The following is a 13,053-nucleotide window of genomic DNA, read 5'->3' on the forward strand; positions in this document are numbered from 1 at the left end:
CAGACCCACGTGATTTCCGGGTAGTACTAACCTTCAAACAGTACGTGTCAAAATTTCATGACATTCTGACCGTTAGTTTAAAGGTTACAGTCGTTTTAGTGGCCCCAGTTTTGTAATTTTCAAGACAATGGATAGAAAGGAATTTCGTGTGTTGATTAAACACTGTTTTTTGATGGGGAAAAATACTGTTGAAGCCAAACAGTGGCTTGATAAGCATTATGAGGACTCTGCACCAGGGAAATCAACGATTATTGACTGGTATGCTGAATTTACAATACAAGCACTGATGATGCAGAACGCTCTGGTCGCCCAAAATCGGCAGTTGTTCCGGAAAACATAAAAAATGTCTGTTGATGTATGAGAGTATGTTGATGAATAAAGTAAAAAAATAAATATGAGAGTATGTTGGTGAATAAAGTGGAATTTCTAAAAAAAAATTCGTTTTTCTTACAATTAGTTAGACCGGAGACTTATTGAGTGATGTGTTAGATACAAACATGGCGACGTGAAAATGGTTTGGTGCCAAGGGTTAATGGGTGGAACTATGGAACTCAACTCACCGACATTAGAGTCAACAACCTCAAACGGATTGGTAAAAGTATCATGTTGCGAAGCAGTCAGAGTCTTCAGGTACTTCGCCATGGCCTCTAAAACCTTGTCAGGTGTGTCTCCATTAAGAGTCTCGATCCTGTCCCACTTGTCCACATACTTAGCCATCAAGACACCGCTGGTGATGCCCACCAAGTGGGAAACATAATCTTTATCCTGGCTGTGAGTCAAATTCAGACCCACCAGGCTCTCCTCATACTTCAGCAACATGACCAACAAGGACTCAGCAATCAGCAGATCAGCTCCATACATATGTGTAGTCACATTGACTGCACGATGAACGTCCTTGGCTACCTTGACAGCCACATAGGTGTTCAACGTGAGATCCTTGGTCTCCAAAGCAGCCAGTTGATGTCTCTGCTCGATGAAGGCCTCGGAGGTGCAGTTAAAAAGATCAGGCTCCTGCCAGCCTCCCAACGCGTCGTCACAAGACCTAGAGGTCTTTCCCTCGGCACTCCCAGGGCAGTCCTCGATTGCTGTAACGCCAAACTTTGTTCTGGGCCACCAGAGACCCTCAGCGTAGGACCTAGGACATCCGTCGTACACCACCTCGCAGCCTCTTAGGGTGACTTCAGCGTAAGGATTAGGACAAGCAGTGCAGGATCTTCCTATGACTCCAATTCGACATCTGCATTGGCCATTCTCGGTGTCGCAGCGTGGACCAAAGCTGCCTGTAGCGTAGCACTCGCAGGGGATACACTCTTTTTTCCCAGAGGGTTGATAGTGATTTTCTTTGCAGTAGCATTCGCCGGTTGTCTTGTTGCAGGCTGGGTCGTAACCTTTGGACTCGTCGCAGCGACAGGGGCCGCAGACTGGTGAACCCCACCAGGTCGCAGGACAAGGTTGATCGGCCCTGATCTCGCAGTACTCTCCGGAATACTCTGGGGAGCTGCATTCGCATTTGTAGCCTCTGCAAGTAGAAGTAGGATGGAGTGTGTTACAGGTAGGTTTAAATCTGATTAAATAGTTGCAATTGCTTTAACAGTTCTTCAAAAAGTATGTTTTTCACCTCCCAATTTCATGGTTGTTTTCACCCCCTAGATATGGAACTAATGGAAATAATGCAATTATACTCTATTTCTTCTGTTTTACTCAATGAAAAATTACAAGAAAAGAGAACACATTTGGTCACCTCATCCGGCTATACCCTTCGATTAACACGAACCTGCGAGCATGACGGTCCTCAACGCAGGTCCCAGTGTTGTTGCAAGGATTCAAGTCGCAGACTCGTTCACAGTCTCGGCCCACTCTCCCAGCAGCGCAGACGCATTCGCTAGCCTGCCACTTCGCCTCGCAAATAGAAGCCTCAGGGCAATCGACATTACACTCCTCCTCAGAACTGCAGCCAGTAGCAACGTTCTCCTGCACGGTGGGTCTCAGTAGGACACTCTGATTGCTACCAATGCGAATATCCTGAAGACAACCATCGAAGAACGGTAGCTCGGTGTTCATGGACTGATCTGGTCCTCCAACTAGAATCCTGCCGACGTAGAGTCCCTGCAATTTAGCAGGCAACGGTGAGGACATGGGCCTGTTGCGGTAGTCGATGTCCAAGGACACTTGACCACTTTGCCAGACGATCTCTATCCTGTGCCACTCTCCATCCGCCACGTTGTTCCAGGTTTGAATGATATCCGCACCATCCAATAGAGCTACCAATTTCTCATCTCGGATCTCAAATAAAGCTGAACTGTTCTGACCAATCTGCACGTTCATCACGAAAGCCTGCTTGGCCCTGGTCCTCAAGCTAAGAGCCGTCAACCAGGGGAGCTGTATGGGTCTCAGCAAAGGATTGAAGCTCAGCATCCCATCTCCATGGAAGCTCCAAGGTTTGCCAACCTCATCCGCACAATTAGGTCCCGCGAAGTTCTCCTCGCAGTCGCAAACAAAACCGGACCAGATCTCCTTGCACTTGCCGTTGTTCTTGCAAGGCGAAGAAGAGCAGAATGAAGCTTTCTCAGGACAGCCCGGATTGGTGCCATTGTCTGCCACGAACGAGTTCAGATCAATGAACGTGTGGTCGATATACAGTTCACTGATGCAGCCCACGAAGTCCTTATTTCTGACTTGGAAGCTGGATGGTATAGCTGGTAGACCACCGAGTTGCAGAGGTCCTGTGAGGTCCAGGAACCTGTGACAGGTTTCCGTGACGATGTTGCAGCGATCCTCAAGCACCTGCTCGCTTCTACCAGCGCACGACCACTTGGAGCCGAGACGATCGCCGTATTCTAGAGCTAAAGCAACGTCGCAGTTGTCTAATGATACTGTTACGGTTTTGTTGATGTAGGAGACTTCTACTTCGTGCCAATCGCCATCAGAGATACCGCCAGGTATACTGGCTCCTGCTCTAGTGATCTCGTCTCCTAGGGAGAAGCTGAATTGGATTTGGGAGTCTACAATCTCAAGTGCTATGAAGTCGTGTCTCTCGTTGTAACGACCGTTGTAGAGGAGCAAGCCGTTTGAAGCCTCGGTGGCGAACCTGTTAAAGATTATAGGGTTAATACAAAGAAGGAAATGTTAGCTCTGTTGTAGCGAAGTCCGGAAAGACGAAAGATCCGCAGTCTAACGATAACAAACCTGAGTCTGATGTGCAGCCTATGTCTCTGCCTCAGAGAAGCGAAAGTGAGGAACGTGGCAGGTCCAAAGCTGCGAGCTTTGAGCTCACAGAGGGGTGTCACGCTCTCCAACGTTGTAACAGGACAGCCTTCGCAAGTGAAGCCCCCCGTGGTCTTGATGATGCACTGGGAGCCACCTTTGCACACCCCCGGTGCGCAAGAGTCCTTATCCAGCGAGATCTCGCAATTATCACCCGCATACTCGTGTGTACAGGAACAAGCGTACCCACCCTCCTTCCGGTAGCATGTTCCGCCATGCATGCAGGGGTTGGAGTAGCAGAGATTGACTTCAGTGTCGCATAGATAGGACTCTTTGCTTCCGGTGAAGCCCGTGGCGCATCGACACGCGAACGTGGTCACCGGATAAATCGGCCTGAAGAGCACAGTATTACTACTAGCAAAGCCTGAAGCGTTGCCAAACTTCAGAACAGTTAGACACTCTTCAAAGTTCAAACAGGGCTCCCTGACGCAGAGATTGTCGTCAAAAGGCAGCACGGTGACGGTAGCTAATCTCGCCAGGATGCCTCTGTTTAGGTACACGCGTTCTTGAAGAAACTGAGGACTGTAGAACTCGTCCGTGACACCTGGCTCCACTCTGCGAGCAGAGAAGCTCACGTTCAGGATCTTCCCGTGGACATTCGCGTCCTCCTGGATGCTGAACAGGAATATATTCTCTCTCGGACAGGGTATGATCGCTGCCAGACCATCCAGAAAGTAGCCTAACAGTGGACTAAGGAATGCTTCCGCTGTCATGTCGTCCAGTCTCACTGTGATCGAGTTCAGAAGCATTTTATCGGTGATCAACCTCACGGAGAGCGTCATGGTTGCCTTCACCTCGTTGATGCTGTCCGTGACGGACACCTCCATGGTCGCCACTCGAGGAACATTGGTGTTTAGCTGAGGAGACAGTCTGATTTCGCCTGTGGTGCGATTTAACTCGATCAGGTTCGCGTTGTTGCCCGCTAAGATGGTGTAGGTCAGTTTATCCGCAACGTCCGCGTCCACTGCTGGGATCTTCCCGATGGGAGTGGTGGGGAAGAAGTCCTTGAAGTTGTTGAAGATGATCTGAAAGTCCTTCAGCACCGGGGCGTTGTCGTTTACATCGGTCACCAGGATTTGGACGAGGGCGTCCGATCGCAATGGCGGCGAAGCTGCACGCACTACTAGTTCGAACTTCTTCTTAGGGGATTCGTAGTCTAGTTCTTCGAGGGTGATCAGTTCTGCGCGGTCAGCGCCGGGTCTGACGTTCAGAGCAAAGCTGTTCGAGTCTTCTCCGCCGATTACGGAATATTGGACAACGGCGTTGGGACCCTCGTCAGGGTCGTGGGCATAGATCTCGCCGACTGTTGAACCTATCGGGGAGTTCTCAGCTATGTACAAGACTATTTTGTCGTTTTCGAAGGCAGGTGGCGAGTCATTCACGTCCTCGATTTTTATGATCACTGGCACCACTGAAGAGAGAGACGGAGAACCTCTGTCCATGGCCACCGCCTTCAAGGCGTACCTGGCGACGGATTCTCTGTCCAATGGTTTTGCTGTGCGGACTATGCCTGTAGTTGAGTCCACAGCGAAGGCTCCGTCACCGTCGTCTTCCAAAGCGTATCGAACCTGAACAAAGAGTAACATTAATATTAACCACTCGGAAGACGGATTGTTTTAAAACAAAAGAAAGAATAAAAAATTTTTAATTTTGAGAAAAATAAAGACTTATTTGATCTTCAAGAATGTAATCTTTCTGATAATTGCACAATTATTTATAAATTCCAAGGACCCCGTTGCGGTCTTCAATTGAAGCAGGCGTTTCTTATAATTGCATCCATTAGCAGATAATTAAATAAATTCGAATTCAGTAGTAAATTAAAATACATGAACTTAAATAGAGAAGATGATCATTCCCTTTAGGGTGAATCACCCTGCATATTGGAGTCATGAATCTTAAAAAGACCAAGCCCCGAAAACCAAACAATCAACAACACCGTGCGCCAGCATCAATTTGAACCAGCAGCAGCTTCAGAAAAAGGCACAAAGCAACAAAACATTCTTCATGAATGATAAGGCAGCGACGTGATCTCGCCCCCTGCACTTCAGAACCACTCGAGACGCAGCATATTACAGAGGTCACTCGAGAACAATGAAGCCAAGCGGGACAAAGCCCCTCAAAGACACACTCACCCTCCCATTGAGATCCGTATCCGCATCGGTGGCGGATACCCTGAGGACACTGGTGCCCACGAGAACGTCTTCCGGAATGGAGCCTTGATACTGAGGGGCTTCAAAGGCGGGGGCGTTGTCATTCACATCCGTCACCGATATCTCAACGTCGGTGGTGTCTGAGAGGGGTGGCACACCCCCATCTCTAGCAGTAACCGTCAGCAAATAAGCTGGGACTAACTCGCGATCGAGCGCCTTGGTGGTGGTAATGGCTCCCGTTTGGGGGTTGATAGTGAACTCCGAGGCTCCCTGGTCTCCGCTATCAGTGTCCAAACTATAAGTAACCTGGGCATTCTTCCCCACATCCGAATCAGTTGCGCTGACAACCAAAACGGTGGTGCCGATAGGGGCGTCTTCAAAAACGGAGACAGAATAAGGTGCATTTTCAAAAACAGGTGAGAAATTATTGGCGTCCGAGATGTTGACGTAAACCAGAGCTGTGTCAGTTCTTCCTCCGCTGTCAGAGGCTGTGACCGTCAGCACGAATCTCTTTTCTTGTTTGTAGTCCAATGGCTGAGCAACCGTGATCAACCCTCGACCGTTCTGAGACGCTATTGAGAAACGACCTCTCGTGTTGCCTGCTGTGATCTCATAATGGATCCTCGCGTCTTCGTCAGGGTCTGTCGCTGTGACGGATGTTACCGGAGTCCCCGGTGGATCGTCCTCCGAGACGACAGCTTCGTAGTTCTTCGGGTCGAAATAGGGGTCGTTGTCGTTGACATCGGTCACTGTGATTATCACGCTGGTCGTGGCTGTTTTTGGCACTTCGCCCGAGTCTGCTGCTATCACGGTGAACTGGTACCTGCAATGATGATGAATTGGGGTTACATGTCCAGTGAATATAGGTCGTATTAACCGAGAAAAATAATATGTACGATGCCCTCCTCATGTTGAAATTTATACAGTAATTCTATTATATTCATTCATTCCAAATAAATACCTTGAACAATGTTCCCGGTCCAGCTGCTTGGTCGTATAAATCCACCCGCTTTCGCTGTTCACAGTGATGGGGAAATTCTCGGTGGAGGCGCCAGAAAAGTCCCTAGCCCCAATAGTGTACTTGATCTGAGCGTTAGGACCCTCGTCAGCATCGTACGCTTGTATCCTCAGCATCGAGTATCCAACAGGTACATTCTCAGACACCGATTCTTGAAAATGACTGGTATAAAACCTAGGCGCATTATCGTTAACATCCTTCACGTGGACCAGCAACTGTGTAGTATTGGACCTGGCAGGTGACCCTCCATCTTGCGCTCTGATTACTATCTTATAGCTCCTGGTCGACTCATAATCCAGAGGCTTAACGAGAGCTACATCACCGCTCATGGAGTCAATGGAAAAAGTGTTTTGCGTGTTCCCTCCGATAATCGCATACCTAACAGCAGCGTTGCTGCCTGCGTCAGCATCGGTAGCTCTTATGCGAGCTATCACGGGGTTGGCGGTGTAGTCTAGGTCCTCTGGTATCCACACGGAGTACGTTCTCTCGGTAAATTGTGGATAATTATCGTTATCGTCTAAAACACGGACTACCAACGTCGCGTTTGCTGTTTTCCTAGCAGAAGGAGGAGTAGCCTGATCGGAGACGCTGAGGATCACCGTGTAGATCTCGGTCTTCTCTCTGTCTAGGGGTGTGCGAGTGGTTACCACTCCTGATCTAGAGTCTATTCGAAACGTCAGAGCATCGTCTCCGCTTGAGATACCGTTCCCGCTGCTGATCGACAAGATAGAGTACTCCACCTCCGCGTTTCTCCCAGTATCTTGATCCGTTGCTTTCACTGTGACTACTGTGGATCCTACGGGCACACCCTCTCGAACCGAGGCGTCGTACTCTCGCCATTCGAAGCTGGGAGCGTGGTCGTTGGCGTCCAACACGTTCACTTGAAGAGTCGTCGTTCCTGTTCTCGGAGGAAACGAGTCGTCCACGGCTAGCACCCTGAAGTAGTGAACATCTATGCCCTCTCGGTCCAGTCTGGCCCTCGTTGTCACCCTGCGATTGGAATACGTTAATACATGGTGTAGAGGTGGAAATATTGTAATGTAAACATTTTTTATGTGCGCGAAGGTGTTTCGGAGATTTCAAGGTCAACTTGATTCTTTTAAATGGAAAGATTTTCTAAATGACTCACCTTCCAGTGACAGGGTCAAGGAACAACAAGGACTGGGACCTAGCATCCAACAGTGAGCTCATGGAGTATCTGACAGTGCCTCCTTCAGGGTCCCTAGCTCTCACAGAGGTGACATAAACGCCAGGATCCTTCTCCTCCTCCACAGCCCCGGTGTACAATGGTTGCTCGAAATAAGGCGACTGGTTCTTCAGCTCTCTTCTGACTCGTCGACCCAAATCAGTGTCGTCCAGCTGTCTATGGTGGAACACGATCTTCAAACGGTGCTCAGCATCCGTCAACCTCGACTCCATGCCGCATCGGAGGTTCATCGACACAGAGATCTTCCACAAAGGATCCACCAAACATTGCTCCGAGGCGGATACAAGGTCACCAGCTGCGCCCTCGATGAGAAACCTTGGATCCGCCACGCCACCCCATCGGGTCTCGCACTCCTTCAAGGCCGTCTGAGGGAGGAAGTCGCGTAAGGCTGCCACCAGCTGCGATGTCCGCAGGCAGACCTCGGTGAACCTGTTGCCAGAGGAACGAGAATCTTATCAGCTGTTGTCTAGACCGTCTCCGAGGTGCGTGCACGGTGACTGGTCGCTGTCGCGCACCGTTAATGAATCATGGAAATCGAGCAACGGGCTCTTGATCGCCGTTTCATGCTAATTACAACGCGATAACGGACTTGAGAAAGTAGTTAACCCCCTCCCAACCCCCATAACCCGAGATTTTTATTTTATACAACTTAAACGATTGACGATGTATTTACAGATCGGCACGTTAATACTCACCTCTCAGCACTGGGCATAGCATAAGAAGCCAGTGTCTCGGCCATCCATCCCCTAGTGGCAGCCAAATCCCGGTTCTCACCACCGCAGCCGGTGATCAGGATCCTCAAAGGCAAGCTATAGTAATCGATCGTCGGCCTGCCCAGTCTAGAGCTAGTCGAGTCCACGTAGAAGGTGAATATCCTCGGGTATTGAAGCCCATCGCAACTCAAAGGCCTCGCCAAAGTGACGCGACCCGTATGAGGGTGGACTTTGAGGAGTTTCCTGGCGAACCAGGCTGTTCTTTCGTTGGAGACCTCGTATTTCCGGCGACCGCCCAACTGGGGTACGCCGGCCTCGAAGACGACAGTGCCGGTCGGCGTGCTGGATGACAGCACTGCCAAATAGGCGTCGCTCAGGGTCCAGAAGGACGCGAGGATCGGCAGGACCCATTTCCACCTAGCCATTGCAGCCGCCCTCTTACTGCGCCTTCTCGTGTCCTTCCCTCGAAAACCGCCGTCCCATCCTCAAGCTGTTCCCTGGTGCCTGGGGGCCTCAACTCGACGCCATCTTGCGTTACACCTGCAACAGGTGCGATACTATAGCCTTTCTTATTTCTGGAGCCCAGAAATAGGTGGGCTAAGGATTCCTGCAAAGAATTTTTACTGGTGCGACCTTTGGGTGTGAGCTGCAAGCTGAATATATGTGTCCTTTAAAGGGACAAACTATGTTTATGCGTCCCTTCGAGGTACAAATACTATTGTGCGGTACATTGTTCCCTTAAAGGGACTGAGAGCGTATGTGTCCCTTAAAGGGACATGTTGCTTGTGTGTCCCTTACAGGTCCATAAGGGACAAGGGTTAAAGGGACCAGTATTATATGGGACACATCATCTGGGGTCTCAAATCTCTGAAATATGCAGAGGTCCATATTCATGCGGTAATGAATCTAGAGCAGATTTGCATATCAGCTGAGAAGTATACTCTCCAATTAGGGGTTGACCCTGCAGTGACACCATAGATCTTTCTTAACCCCAGAAAAATGTTGTATATACAACTTTTCACCCCCATTTGGCGAGTAATAAAATTTTTCGAGACACAATATCGATTATTTTCTTTTCAGTGTTACAAAACTTTTGTGGAAGATTTGGAACGATTGCAGCGTGGAGTAGTGGAAAAGCATGATTTTTTCAGGCGAGATAGATCCAGCGGAGGTAGGCCCAATTAAATGCATAACTCGTGAAATAAGTTATGTGCCCCCGCGCCGTGCACGAAGAAAGTATGTACGTTCTCTGTTCGACTCGTATAGAGTGTACTAGAGTATAATGCGAGCGTTCGTTAGCGTCGCCGAGTAAATCGCTCAGAAATGGCGGCCGGACGGTTTTCTTGCGCAGAAAATCTTTCGCGCGAGTGTGAGAATGCGATACCCGGCGTGAAACGTGGGAACAAAACGATTTCCGTTCGTTTCACCCTCTTTGTTCGTTCATTCGTTCCGTTCTAGCGCGGTGAATTCGTTGACCCTGTCTTCTCGAGTTCGTCGCCATATTCTGCTCCACCAAAGTCCGATTCTCGTTATCATTAATCTACCGTCTCAGCCTATCTCACTGATCGATCAACTCTTTCAACCTACCATCACCCTCAAATGCCCAATTTTACATACTCTATTCTACGATTATTAAAATGATAATGGTAAAGATAAAAGTACTGCAATAAAAATCAGGCAAAAATCTAGATAAATGTTCACGACCTAAGATACCATAATCTTGTAATTTTCGATACTCAGTATTAAATTTTCGATGGGGACGCCTAGGACCGGTTAAATAGATGCAGTCGGTATAGGAGATATTGCAAATACTTCGGAAACAAGATATTGCAAATACTTCGGTGAAAATTTGTAGACATCGAACTGAAATATATATAAACCGTATGTTTAATACGCTACTCTGTAAAATAGCAGGCCGTAAGCCAAGGTTCGATTGGGCATCGGTCGAGAGTCCCGGATTGGTTCTCCGCAGTCGCAAAACAGCGTCGTCGGATCGGAAAAGCGGACTCGAACCGGTCGCGCGGAACGCAGAAATAATTCTACGATGTTCGCCGTACGATGTTACGATTTCGCGACCCGCGGATCGTTCCTTGTCCTCGTAAAAACCATTCAGTACGGCTCGAACGTTCTCTCGTCCGCTCGAGGGACGACTCTGGAACGCGTAGCTCGCCGCCGGAGATCGGCCCGGATCGTTTCTGGAAACGGGCGGATCGTTTCGGAACGCGGAAAGAAAAATTGGCCCGCGTTGTGTCTCGCTCGCCGAGACAGTTATATTTTCACGCCGCATCTGCCCCGGGGATCGTTAAACCGGGCAACGATCGGCATTCCTGCGCTTCGCGGCGCAGCGATTTCTTTCTTAACGAGTTTTTTTTTCGAGACTCAGTATGCAAATCGGCGAGTCGTTACGGATTCGCACGCCTATTCCGGGAAGCGTGATCTCCGCGGGATCGTCTTGATCGTTGTTCGTCTTGAACAAACTGGAATCGGTTGTTGGGTATAAATCTTGAAGGCTGCGACAGATCAATTTCTTGGAACGATAACCGAGCAGGATGTATTACATATTCCCGATACTTTCAGAAATCGGTGAACTGGAAAATCGTTTACCATTTTTTTTTTTTAGAACTAGGTGAGATGAATAAAGTGCTTTTCGAGACGGTGATTGGTGTGCGCTTCGGTTCCTCTTGGCATGTGCTCCACATTCAAACTCGAATGATCCAAGACTGCATACCATCGGGAAAAGCGTGTCGGTCATGGTAGCGAAAGAAAAAACCGCAAGAATGCACTGTTCCAGACAATAAGAGATGCCAAAAGGAAGCGTGTAACAGTTACGCTAAATTACGTTCGTTTCCGTGTACAGTTAGTCCTCCATTTTTTATCTCGCCTTTCCTCATTCAATTTTCACCACTTGTCTCGTGTCTCGTTTCTATTCCCGACGGTTCTCTCAATTTTATCTTCGTCAGAACAGCGAACCGTAAACCCTGCCTCAAACAAACTAACCTCCAGGTACTCGATGTATTAAAAGTATCGTCGAAACATTAATATACAAAATGCATAAATTTTGTTAGCTTCATTCGCACACAGTTCTTCCGTTCCAATCTTCGGGTCAAGCCGGCCCGAAAATACTCGATGCATTAGAAATATTCTCGAAATATGCACGAGAAGATATTCAACGCGTCTCTCCGGTGCACTCCATTTGCATAGTTCCTCTGTACCAATCTGTGAAGGTCAGCGCAAGCATTCTTGTCCCGAACGTCCTCCTGCTATCTCACTTCCAGCCCATCCAAGCTGATAGCTCGGTTAATCTTCGTTCCGTTCCCTCCCATTTCCCTGAGCATATCTCTCCTCGCGTTCCGTTTCTGGACTTCCTCTTTGTTTCGCGTTCGCCACGATTGCAACGAGCTCAGCATCCGCCATCATGGCCACGGCTAACGAAGTTACTCGCTCGTAAACCAGCCAAGAATTCGCTTAAACAACTTAACAAATAGCTCGACTCCGAATAATAATAAGACCTGGTACCTCTATTATCGAGTTCAAACCTCGGGTAAATTCAAACCTCAGGTGAATTCTCGATATATGTCAACAACGCGGGTCTTGCCAGCGTCGTATATCGTCCAGGAGACAACTCCTCGGCGTTCAAGGCCTCTCGAGCTTCGTGGTTCGTCATTGGGTATACCCCGCGGCTGTGGGGATGATTCAGCGACGCTTATCATCCAGGCCTTGGCGACATATATAGAGAAATCCAACTGTACAATGCAATTATTTGTTCCCACTAGAGATCACGGTCTCGACAGCCAATCGATCTCAATTTCTACCACAAAGGGATTCGAAGCTTCCAATCAACATTCCGCTAAAACACGTGTTCATTGAATGGTAGCTATACTACCCAGTTTCTGCGAAGCCCTTCGATCCTCAATAAACCTCAACTAGCTAGCTTCCCATCCGCTCCGACTCGAGAACCAATCAATCTCCGTTTCTACGATACCACAAAGGGATTCGAAGCTTTCAATCATCAACGAAGTAGCACAAATCTTCACCGAAGGTATCTATGCTACCACGTTCCTACGAAGCTAGATCCTTCGATCCTCGTCGAACTCCACCTTGCCAGCTTCCCAACGCATTTGTTTGCAGTCCCTCGAGATCATTCGATCCGGAAGCAATTCACCTGGATTCCTAGAATACCAGAAAGGGATTCGAAGCTTTGAATCATCAACGAAGTAGATCCGATCTTCACCGGAGGTATCTAGGCTACCAAGTTCCTACGACGCTGGACCCTTCGATGGTCATCAAACTGCAGTTAGCTGCGAGGCAATTATTTACAGTCACTCGAGACCGTAGACCCGCGGAACCGATCCCTCTCGACTCCAGCACCCGCACAAAAGAATTCGCCTGGAATAAAGCCGATCTCGAAGAGAAGAGAAGAGGAGCCCGGCGTGTATATCGGTGCTACCAAGTTCCCCATCGAACTTCATCGTCTCGCGAACCATCTACTGGAGCCGTAGCGGTGCGGCTTTGAAAGGAACGCTGCTGCTGGAGAAGGCAGAGTCGACTCGTACTCTGGCTGTAGGAGCAGGTCCTTAACGGCGACGAGTGGAAACGCGTTTAAGAATACGGGGAGGACGAGAGTAGGCTCGCAAACGCTCATTCTCTCTCTCTCTCTCTCTCTCTCTCTCTCGCTCGTTCCCGCTTTCTCGCCGATTCTGT

The 13,053-nt window shown here is 48.9% G+C and overlaps 1 protein-coding gene across 1 annotated transcript in view; it reads right to left on the bottom strand.

Moving 5' to 3' along the window:
• Stan (protocadherin-like wing polarity protein stan) overlaps positions 1 to 13,053 on the bottom strand; it is a 30,564-nt gene that overhangs the window by 4,770 nt on the left and 12,741 nt on the right. The window contains exons 2-8 of the mRNA XM_076786499.1: positions 8,335 to 8,892; positions 7,562 to 8,068; positions 6,376 to 7,422; positions 5,397 to 6,237; positions 3,187 to 4,832; positions 1,775 to 3,088; positions 561 to 1,519 (exon numbers count right to left, since the gene is read on the bottom strand). Of these exons, the coding sequence (XP_076642614.1) occupies positions 561 to 1,519; positions 1,775 to 3,088; positions 3,187 to 4,832; positions 5,397 to 6,237; positions 6,376 to 7,422; positions 7,562 to 8,068; positions 8,335 to 8,777 (6,757 nt within the window). The 5' untranslated portion in view covers positions 8,778 to 8,892. The remainder of the gene's footprint in view (positions 1 to 560; positions 1,520 to 1,774; positions 3,089 to 3,186; positions 4,833 to 5,396; positions 6,238 to 6,375; positions 7,423 to 7,561; positions 8,069 to 8,334; positions 8,893 to 13,053) is intronic.

This window comes from Halictus rubicundus, chromosome 4 (genome assembly GCF_050948215.1).
Source record: "Halictus rubicundus isolate RS-2024b chromosome 4, iyHalRubi1_principal, whole genome shotgun sequence".
In the NCBI taxonomy this organism is placed as follows: Eukaryota; Metazoa; Arthropoda; class Insecta; order Hymenoptera; family Halictidae; genus Halictus; species Halictus rubicundus.